We start from the raw sequence: 11341 nt of genomic DNA, 5'->3' as shown, positions 1-11341 counted from the left end.
GTAAAAAATCGAATCCATAATTCGAGGCTTAAAATACCAATTTAAATGTCTATTGTTATGAGTCTCTTTTAGTTAAGATATAAGAATTATGATACATTAAAACGATACATATTATCGGCAACCAAAATAACTAAATTAAAGCAGCTAGTTTAACTTTAAACTTAAATATATTGATATAAACCTTTTTTTCCTATCATTATTCAATCATACTATGGCCTATTTAGGAAGTTTTAAAAATAATTTTTTTGAATTTTGACTTATAAAAAGTAGTAATATTAATGTCTGATACAATTTTTAAAATTAAATTGCAGTTTTCTAAGAAGTTATTTAAGAGCTTATATAAAAGTTAAAAGAATAACTTCTCTCGTAATGCTACTATTTTTTAGGGGTGGCAAAGCGGGCCGGCCCATTCCAACTCGTCTCGCCCCGCCTAGGCCCGCCTCATAAACGGGCAGACCGGCCCGCCCCGTCAACTAAAATGGATTCAAAATGCTAGCCCGCTCCGCTTTTTGGCGGATTGGCGAGTTGGCGGGCTAGCCCACTTGACTCTTTTTTTTGAAAAAAAAATCATTAAAATTAACCAAAAAATAATAATTAAAAAATAAAATACAAATAAAAAATAGTCAAATTATAATATAATTTTTTTACATTTTTTTTGAATTTTTAACTACAATAAAATTGTTCAAAATAATATTTGTCAATAAAATCATATTTATTTTAAAAAATAAGTCACATAATTTGAGCATATATACGAAATTGTAAAATAAAATAAATAAAGTTAATAACTAAAAGAAGAATAAAAACAAAAAATGAAAAAAAGTGTTTAAAAATTCTATAATTATTAATTTTATAATAGTAACCACTCTTTTATTTAATAAAAAAAAGAAAAATAAAAAGTTTCGGACCGGCCCGCCCCGCCCCGCCAAAACCCGTAAATTTGGCGGTGCGAGTTTGGCGAATTTTTTTAATTTGACGGACTCCAAATCCTAGCCCGACCTGTCTTTTTTAGCGGGTTTAACGGATCGGCCCGGCGGGCTCGACCCGTTTTGCCACCCCTACTATTTTTTTTTATCATATTTCTATAAAATAAGTAATTTTAGAACAAAAAACTAAATAAAAAATAATTTATTTATAAGTTATTTTTAATATAATTATTTATTATTTAAGTTATTTTTTAAAAATAATTTAATTAAATTGTTTATGCAAATTGAACCTAATTGTCATGAAAATATGTGTAATAGTAATAAATGTGAGATTACTCAAAATAACGACTACTTTACAAACATAATTGTGTAACTAGTTGGGGTTATATGAATTTGAAAAATGATAATTTTATTCCATTTTCTATAATGTCATTTTATACAATTTATTTTTTATATTTTATGTATACATGAATTTGTTGGAAAAAAAGTGATATTAAACAAAAAGAAGAAAAGTTATACATTTTTTGTCTTAGAAATTAAAATTATTAAGTTCTTTTAAAAAAATTGACTTAAAAAAGTTTTAAATTTTATAAAATACCTGTTTTTTTTTTTGTCTTAGTTCCTATAGGATCTTTTTTTTTGGTTTTGGTGCAATAAAGTTTAGGATAAATTATTGTTTTAGTATTTAATATTTAAGTTAAGTTTTAATTTTGTTTTTAATATTTAAAGTATTATATTTTTTCCATAGTCAAAATTATTTTTTTCTTTTAAAAATATTATTTTTTCTATCATAATTGTTCTTAAATAGTGACAAAAATTATAATTACAGTAGTTATAGTGGTGATTATAGTAATTTGAGAATACAATTTGCAAAAGAATAAAAAAAATCAAGAAAATAATAATAAAGAAAAATAGTATTTTTAGAACAAAATGTTTAATTTTGATCAAAGCATAAAAATAGAATAAAATATAATGTCTAGAGACAAAAATAGAATATTTTAAATGTTAAGAATAATTTTTTGTTTTGGGTGACTGAACATAACACAAAAAAAAGATCTAAGAGAAAGAGGAGTGCTCCTCTCTAATAATAATGTCTAAATTATTAGGGGGCAGTAACCACTCTAGATACACCTGCTTGTTTAAAGCAGCAATCTTAGCCATTAAATCAGCCTCTCAGTTTGCTGTGCGCTGGATGAGAAATAAAGTAGTTGTCCAATTGCACTGGAGCATCTCTTTGATTTTGTCAAGCAGATTAGAGTCATTCCTAATCATGCTGGTTGTGCCTCGCGAAACAAGAAGAAACGCATCAAGATTATCAGTTTCACAGATGACCTCTTTGCACTCGCAATTCCAAGCCATAACAAGCCCTCTCCAAATAGCATGAAGCTCACAACAGAGAACACTAGAAAGAGGTATATTGGCAGAACAACCTTTTATCCAAATTCCCATGCTGTCTCTAATAATACATCCAAAGCCAGCTAATTGCTCATTTTCAAAAACGCTTACATGACAGTTCACTTTACAAACATTCATTGGAGGTGGTTCCCAGTTATATTTCAAAGAAAAATGAATAATATATTTTTGGTTGGTAACAATATTAGAGAAATCTCGAGCAGCATGTTTAACCAGGTGAACAATTTTTTTATTATTTAACAAAACGTAAGAAACTAATTTATTTTAAAATTTATTAAATAATTTTGTTTAGTCTAAATTGTTAATTTGCTTCCTAAAATATTAACATAATAGTTAAATCATAGTTGTAAGAACCGGGCGACCGGTTCAGTTTTAGGGTTGGACCGAAAAAGGGTGTGAACCGCTTAAAATCGGACAGTTCATCACAAATCGACCAAAATCAATCGGTTTGATGCAATCCGTGAACCGATCGGTTCTATGGTGCTCCCAACAAATGCAGGTCTTGGATGCTCCAGCAACATTTGAATATTGGATCCAATACTAAAAAAATGCATGCCATGAGTATCAAACCCATGTCCACCAAACCGGCGTGTTCATTTGTTAACTTATGTGCTAATTTTTCTATATATTATATACATACACAACTGAATTATTTTATATTTATTTAATTTAATTTTAATTTTATACTCAATTTTTTAAAATTCTTTAGAATTTATAGAATTATCAAAATAAGTATAAAATATTTTAATATTTACGTTTACATATTAAAATGTTAGTAAAGATATTTATTTTAAATTTTTTAGAGTATTGAGTTAGTAGGTTTTCGAAGATTTCGATTTAGGACTAATTAGTAAGGAAATATAAGCATCACCACTAAATTTCACATGATAAATTAATGGAGGGACGTAATGTGTTCATCGTTTACTATCTTGAAGGACCATTTTTTCAAGGGCTAATTAATCTAAAGTAAAAAATTTTAAAGATGGACCTAATTGTCACTTTATTCAATTTTTTACTATTTTGTATTTTTTATTTACGTATGATTGATTTTATCGGTTCAATCAGTGACTTACTGATTAACTCAGTAACTCAGTAACTGACCAGTTCGATTCTGACAACTATGGGTTAAACGATAATCTGATAACATAAAATATTAGAAACTTTTCAAGTGCTCCATAGTATTTTTCTAAAGATCAGTATGCCAGGTACGGTTATGTTGCAAGTTTTATTTTGTTTTAGAGTGATGCAGGAAATGACCAGTTTATTCTTAGAAAGTGAATGGAAAGGACAATAAGGGGCATCTGCTTTGGGAGACGCAGAGAGAGAAAAAATTTAAATTCATCTATTTTATCATCACATTTTTTTTAAAAGAATAAAAAAATCTATTTCAACATCAAATTTACTATGAATAGAAAAGGAAAAATATTTTTTTTCTTTAGTTTTTCTTTGAAAAATAAAATTTACAAATTTTAGTTAAATTGAAATAAAAAAAGTTGAGAACCTTATTTTTTTATCAGATTTATTGAATATTAAATTTAAGTATTTATATATATGAATAATTAGTTATAAGAGGAAATAACCAAAAAAAAAAAGACTCTATTATTAAGAATGATGACTAAGTAAATAGAAAAGAGATTTTAAAAAAGTTCTGCCAACAAAATTTATTGTTTGCTTGTAAAAAAAAATAAATTAAAAAAAAATCCAACTTCTATGTTAATATTAATATTTTTATAAAAATAGTAAGATTAACGTAGAAGTGCCGAAATGATTTTATATATGAAATATCAAGTAGTGTAATTCAAATATTATATATTTTTTTTAAATGCTAAGATTGATGAACATAGTTAAAATAGTTAAATTTTATAAGTTTTTGTGTGTTAAAATATCTAAATTAAGAATAACACTTCATTGAAATTATCATAAAAAAATTTTCTATTAGAAAAATAGCAAATTATTTCTAATAAAATAAAATCTTTTTTGTTTTTAGAATTATAAATAATTTAATTCCTCAATAATATTATTTTTTAAAAAAATGAGAATAAAAATCTTAATTTTTAAATTTATATTATAAAAAGATCATTTATATTTATCTATATAATTAATTTTATTGTATAGATTAAAACATTAAGAAAGAAATGAGTATTTCAAAAACACAAACTACAAAATTATAAAACAGCAAAAAAGATTACTTTTATTTTTGCATGTTATGTAAGTAAATCATATAGTAAAAGATATTCTAATCATAAATTTTAATAAAAAAATATTTCTATTTGTATTTAAATAAAATAAAAAGTAAAAACTAATACAAATTGAAATCTATTTTTTTAAATCAACTTTATTTTTAAAATTGTGTAATTTATAAATTTATAATTTTAAATTACATATTCTGATTTTAAAATAATTTATCTAATAATATATAACTTTTTTAAGGTGATACAGAAATTTAAACTTAAGAGTTTAAAATAACAAATAATTATAATAAAATAAAATAAAACTACTAACTAAATTTATGCAATTATGATTTTGAAAATAATTAAAGCATAACATTAGTTAAATTACTATTTAATTTGTAAAATAAATATAGTATAACAAATGTTTAGATATTATTATAAGTTAGTTCAAACTCTAAAAATTTTAACTTTAAATTCATATGTCATATGTAGGACTATATGTTAGGTGTATCTATTCAAAATAAAAAATTTTGATAATGATTTTTATGGACGATGATAAATTAAATGATGATTTATAATAAAACTTAAGAAATCATTATGAATTTGTTTTAAATTGATAAACTTATAAAAAGTATCATTTTTAATGAATTTGAATTAAAATACAAATTTAGCTTTTATATTTTATTTTTATATTTTATTTGAATTCAAAACAGAAATATATATATTTTTATTGATATTTATATTTTAAAGGTTATAAAAAATAAATGATTAATTTAAAATAATATTTTAATATAATTAAAATTTTTTATGTGATTTTACATGCATAGTCTGTGAGAAGAAGTTTTTGTTTTGGTTTTTAATTTTACAAAAAATACTATTTATGAATTTTTTTTTAATTTATCAATATATCTCAACAAAATAAGACTATTTGTTAAATAAAGTTACCCACAAAATTAATAAATAATATGCATAAGACTATAGTAAATTTGTTCTTTTTAACACAAATTATAATTTTTTTTAAATAAAAACTCCTAATATGTTTAGTATTCTAAAAGATTAAAAACTAATTTATTTTTTTATTAAAATCTACTTTGTACAAGAAAAAAATTATTAAAAACCAATTGAAGTATTACTAAAAAATAAATGAAAAAATTAAAGTCTTAAAATTAATGTTTTCTAATGTAAGCTGTTCATACCTTGGCCCAATGCTAAGACCCAAGTCCAAACGACAGATCCAACCCACAAGGTTGGGCACTTCAGTACACCGACCTTCTCTTGAGAAGTTGGTGCTCCCACGACTTTGATCCAACGAAGTCAGAAGCAGAGATTAGCTGGCAGATAATAACTGTCCCTAAAATCTCTCAATCCACTTCCAGATATCATATCGTAACCTCCCTAAGATAAAGGGACGATTATCCACCCTAAAAGGTGGAACTACTCCAACGATGGTTATTGGCTCACCACTATAAATACATTAACACCCCTCTGGTATCTCTAAGTCCCAATACTCTCTAGACCTGCTCACACTCTTGCTGACTTAGGCATCAGAATGTCTTTGCAGGTACCACCCCCCATTCTCTCACACGTACAAGTCGGATGGAGGCCTTAAAGGTGCAAACCCGCTCGAAGACTTCCTTCCCCAGACGATTGGGCCAACCCAATGAGTGCAATCCATTAATCTCCGGTTACCCAACGTAACATTGGCGCTGTTGCCGGAGACCCGATAGATTAACCAGTAATGGTGGATAACTCACCAGAAGATGGTCATACAGCGTCTGATTCCGAACAAGAAAATCCAGATACCAGAAACAATGACGCGGACCTGACCCTTCACCAAGGAACCAACGACCAGCATAGAGAAGGCACCTCTGGGCTTAAGAACCCAAAGGTAAATTCCTCGGAAGGACGAGAGTCCGAAAAGGAAGGGCCACCTTATACAACCAAGTTAATGGGGCTGGTCAACGGTCATCAAGGTTGTTTGGAACAATTGGAACAAGAATTAGAACGACAACGAGAGGCAGAGCGAAATCTCAGTGAGGAAATAGAGTGACGAAAGGAGTTGGAAGAAAAACTCTTGAAACTCGAATCTTCCCTTAAAAATCGGAACTCCCGTGGCGACCGAGAAAAGTCGCCCCTGGGAGGAGAGGACCCGTTCAGTGAGGACATAATGAGGGCGAAAGTTCCAAGAAACTTCAAAAGCCCTGATATGAGCCTTTATGACGGAACCACAGACTCGAAGCAGCATTTAAGCAATTTTAAAAGTCGGATGTATCTGGCTGATGCTTCTGATGCAACTCACTGCAAAGCTTTCCCGACCACCCTGTCGAAAACAGCGATGAAGTGGTTCGATAGCCTCCCTCCAAGGTCGGTTACCAGCTTTGAGGACCTCTCGAAAAAATTCCTAATGCGGTTCTCCATCCAGAAGGATAAAGTAAAGCACGCACCGAGTTTCCTGGGAGTTAAGCAGGAGGTCGGGGAACCTCTACGTGACTACATGGATCAACAAAGCGTGTTTAGAAATTCAAGACCTGCCCACAGAAGAAGTTATCATGGGTTAGTAAATGGACTTAGAGAGGGCCCCTTCTCTCAGTCCATATCAAAAAGGCACCCCGCCTCTTTAAGTGATGTACAAGAGAGAGCAGAAAAGTACATCAACATGGAGGAAAATGCTAGACTACGGGAGCCCAGCTGGCGACAGGGGCCTCCTCACACGGCAAAAGAGAGAGAAAGGGAGCCCAAGAAAAAAGAGGAGGTCGGCCCCGACAGGTCGAGGAGATATCACTCCTATACTCCTCTAAAAGTCTCCCTAGTAGACATATACAGAGAAATCTGTAATACTGAAAGGTTGCCGCCTCCTAGACCCATCAAAAACAAAAAAGGGAGGAAGTCGCGACGACTACTGTGAGTACCATAAGATGTATGGTCACTCAACAAATGATTGCTACGACCTTAAAAATGTGATAGAAAGTTTGGCCAGGGAAGGCCGACTTGATAGATATCTCATGGAAAGGTCGGAGAATTCTGGAAAAAGAAAGCGAGATGATGGAGACAGGAGACACCCACCACCACAAACCCACGAGAGACACATACATACGATCTCTGGAGGATTCGTAGGAGGGGGCTCACTAAATCATCTCGTAAAAGACACCTGAACCGAGTTTATCAAGTTGGAAACGAATCTCCCGATCTCCCAACCATCTCGTTCACCAAAGAGGACGGACAGGGGATCGTGCCTGGGCATGACGACCCGGTGGTGATAACCATGATCTTGGCAAATGCTAACCTCCACAGGATCTTGGTGGACCAAGGGAGTTCGGCTGATATACTTTTTAAGCCCGCATTCGACAAGTTAGGGTTGGATGAAAGGGAGCTAAAAGCTTACCCGGACACCCTGTATGGAATAGGAGACATGCCAATTAAGCCACTGGGATACATCCCTCTCCACACGACCTTCGAAAAGGGAGAAAATTCCAAAACTCTGAGCATCGACTTTATCGTCATCAATGTTGGGTCGGTGTATAACGCCTTAATCGGCAGGACTATGTTAAATCGGCTCGGAGCAGTGGTATCGACCCCTCACATTTGCATGAAATTTCCAACACCTAAGGGAATAGCGACGGTCCGATGAGACTAGAAATTGGCAAGAAAATGCTACAATGAAAGCTTAAACCTCCGAGGAAAGAAGAAGGAAGTTCACACCATAGAGCTCGGGAAAATAAAAGCTAAGGAAGAGTTGCGACCACAACCGGGTGGAAGAACTGAAGAGGTTTAAATCAGAAAAGAGGAAGGAAAAAGCACCAACATAGGGGCCAGCCTAGGCGAAGATCTGAAACAAAGGCTGATAAAGCTCCTGCGAGATAATTTTGGACCTCTTTGCTTGGAAAGCTTCCGACATGCCAGGGATAGACCCACAAGCTTTCAGTACACCCCGAATCATGACCCGTACAGCAGCGCAGGCGTAAGCTCGGCGCAGAACGAGCTCAGGTGGTGGAGGAGCAAGTGCAAGCCCTCTTGGAGGCCGACTTCATCCGAGAGGTCAAGTACCCGGCATGGCTGGCAAATGTAGTGCTAGTCAAAAAATAAAACGGCAAGTGGAGGATGTGCGTCGACTACACCGACCTGAACAAAGCATGCCCCAAAGACCCATATCCACTTCCCAGTATTGACACCCTAGTAGATGCAAGCTCAGGGTATCAATACTTGTCATTTATGGATGCTTACTCGGGATACAACTAAATCCCGATGTACAAGCCGGATGAGGAAAAAACTTCGTTCATCACACCTAGAGCAAACTACTACTATGTGGTGATGCCATTTGGGTTAAAAAATGCTGGGGCCACATATCAAAGGTTGATGAATGAAGTATTCGCTTTCTACCTTGGGAACTTAATGGAGGTCTACGTAGATGACATGCTGGTGAAAACTAAGGAGGAAACCGACCTCTTGACAGACATCTCGCAAGTTTTTGACACCGTAAGGTCGCACGGGATGAGACTAAATCCCACAAAATGTACCTTCGCGGTGGAGGCGGGAAAGTTTCTAGGGTTTATTCTAACACAAAGGGGAATCGAAGCAAACCCCGATAAGTGCAAAGCTATCCTGGAAATGAAAAGCCCGACTTGTCTGAAGGAGGTCCAACAATTAAATGGAAGGCTTGCCGCCCTTTCCAGGTTCCTGGCGGGATCGGCACTAAGATCCTTTCCACTATTCTCCCTACTAAGAAAAGGATGCCAGTTCGAATGGACTCCGGAATGCGAAGAAGCTTTCCGGGAGTTCAAAAAGTTCTTGAGCCAGGCCCCAATCCTGACCCGACCCATAGTCGGGGAAGAGCTCGTCCTATACCTGTCGGTGGCAGATAGAGCTATAACCTCAGCTCTAATACGGGAAGATGAAGTCGGGCAGCATCCTGTGTACTTCACCAGCAAAGTTCTACAAGGCCCAGAACTAAAGTATCAAAAACTTGAAAAGTTTGTATACTCCTTAGTAGTAGCCTCACGTCGATTACGACCGTATTTCCAAGCGTACATGATAAAAGTCCGAACGAACTAGCCCATGAAGCAGGTCCTCCAGAAGACGGACATTACGGGCAGAATGGTTCAATGGCCAATAGAACTCTCTAAGTTTGACTTGAAATATGAACCCCGAACAGCAATAAAAGCTCAATGCCTCACCGACTTCCTAGTAGAATACGCGGGAGATCAAGAGGAGAAATCCACTACATGGGAGTTGTATGTAGATGGGTCCTCCAATATAGTTGGAAGCGGGGCAGGCATAATATTGGTCAGCGAAGGGGAAACACAAATCGAAGTTTCCCTCAAATTCGAGTTCCCAGCCTCCAACAATCAGGTAGAATATGAAGCCTTGATTGCAGGGTTAAAGCTGGCAAAAGAAGTCGGTGCAACCAAAGTAATGATATTCAGCAATTCTCAGGTGGTGACCTCCTAAATAAACAGAGAGTATCAGGCCAAAGATCCCAACATGAAAAAGTACTTGGACAAAACCTTGGAGAACCTTAGGCGCTTTGAGGAGACCGAGGTAAAGCATATAGCTCGGGACCTCAACAGCAGGGCAGATGCCCTCTCCAAGCTAGCAAGTACCAAACCAGGAGGAAACAATAGAAGCCTGATCCAAGAAACTCTCCCTAACCCTCCGTGGACAAAACGGAGGTTGTTCAAGATGTCTTTGAAATCACCGGGTTAGACCTTGGATGGATGAAGCCCTTAGTCGAATACCTGAAATTCGAAGTCCTCCCCAAAGAGGAAAAAGAGGCTAAGAAAATCTGGAGGGAAGTACAAAACTACACGCTGGTAAAAAATATCCTCTATAAAAGGGGGATATGAACACCACTACTAAAGTGCGTCCCGACTTCAAAGACAACTAAGGTGCCAGAGGAAGTGCACAATGGAATCTGCGGGAACCAACTTGGAGCAAAGGTCCTTAGCTAGAAAGGTAATCCGAGCTGGTTTCTACTGGCCGACCTTACAAAAAGATTCCACGGAATTTGTGAAAAAATGCCAACCATGCCAAATGCATGCAAACTTTCATGTAGCCCCTCCCGAGGAACTCATTAGTATAACTTCCCCATGGCCTTTCGCAAAGTGGGGATTGGACTTGCTAGGACCATTCCCACAAGCGCCGGGGCAAGTAAAATATCTAATAGTGGGAGTGGATTACCTCACAAAGTGGATAGAAGTAGAACCATTGGCTACCATCACCGCTCAGAGAAGGCGAAAGTTCCTTTACAAGAATATTATCACCAGATATGGGGTATCCCACTCCATCACCACTGATAATGGCACTCAATTCACCGACTCAACCTTCAAAAACCTGGTAGCCAGTATGAAAATCAAACATCAATTTACATCGGTGGAACATCCACAAGCAAATGGACAAGCCGAGGCAGCAAACAAAGTCATATTGGCAGGGTTGAAGAAAAGGTTACAAGATGCAAAGGGAGCCTGGGCCGAGGTACTCCCACAAGTGCTTTGGGCTTATCGGACCACACCTCAGTCTGCCACAGGAGAAACACCCTTCCGACTTGCTTATGGCATAGAAGCCATGATACCGGTTGAAATCAATGAGCAAAGCCCAAGGGTGAACTTCTACGACGAGGTTGGAAACATAAAGGGACACAAAGAAGAACTCGAACTACTCCCTGAAGTCCAAGAACGAGCCCACATTAGAGAAGCGGCATTGAAACAAAGGATGACGAACAGATACAACCAAAAAGTCATTCGAAGGAGCTTCGCCCCAGACGACTTGGTTTTAATTAGAAACGACATAGGAGTCAACAAGTCTGGGGAAGGAAAGCTCGCTGCTAATTGGAATGGACCA

The 11341-nt window shown here is 35.1% G+C and overlaps 1 protein-coding gene across 1 annotated transcript; it reads left to right on the top strand.

Moving 5' to 3' along the window:
- The first annotated feature begins 6674 nt into the window (after nucleotides 1–6674).
- Nucleotides 6675–7412, top strand: LOC107458427 (uncharacterized). The gene has a single exon (XM_016076636.1). The coding sequence runs from the start codon at nucleotides 6675–6677 to the stop codon at nucleotides 7410–7412; it is 738 nt and encodes a 245-aa protein (XP_015932122.1).
- The last annotated feature ends 3929 nt before the right edge of the window (nucleotides 7413–11341 follow it).

Source organism: Arachis duranensis, chromosome 7, assembly GCF_000817695.3.
Source record: "Arachis duranensis cultivar V14167 chromosome 7, aradu.V14167.gnm2.J7QH, whole genome shotgun sequence".
NCBI classification, from domain to species: domain Eukaryota; kingdom Viridiplantae; phylum Streptophyta; class Magnoliopsida; order Fabales; family Fabaceae; genus Arachis; species Arachis duranensis.
This window is presented reverse-complemented; position numbering and strand designations above follow the sequence as displayed.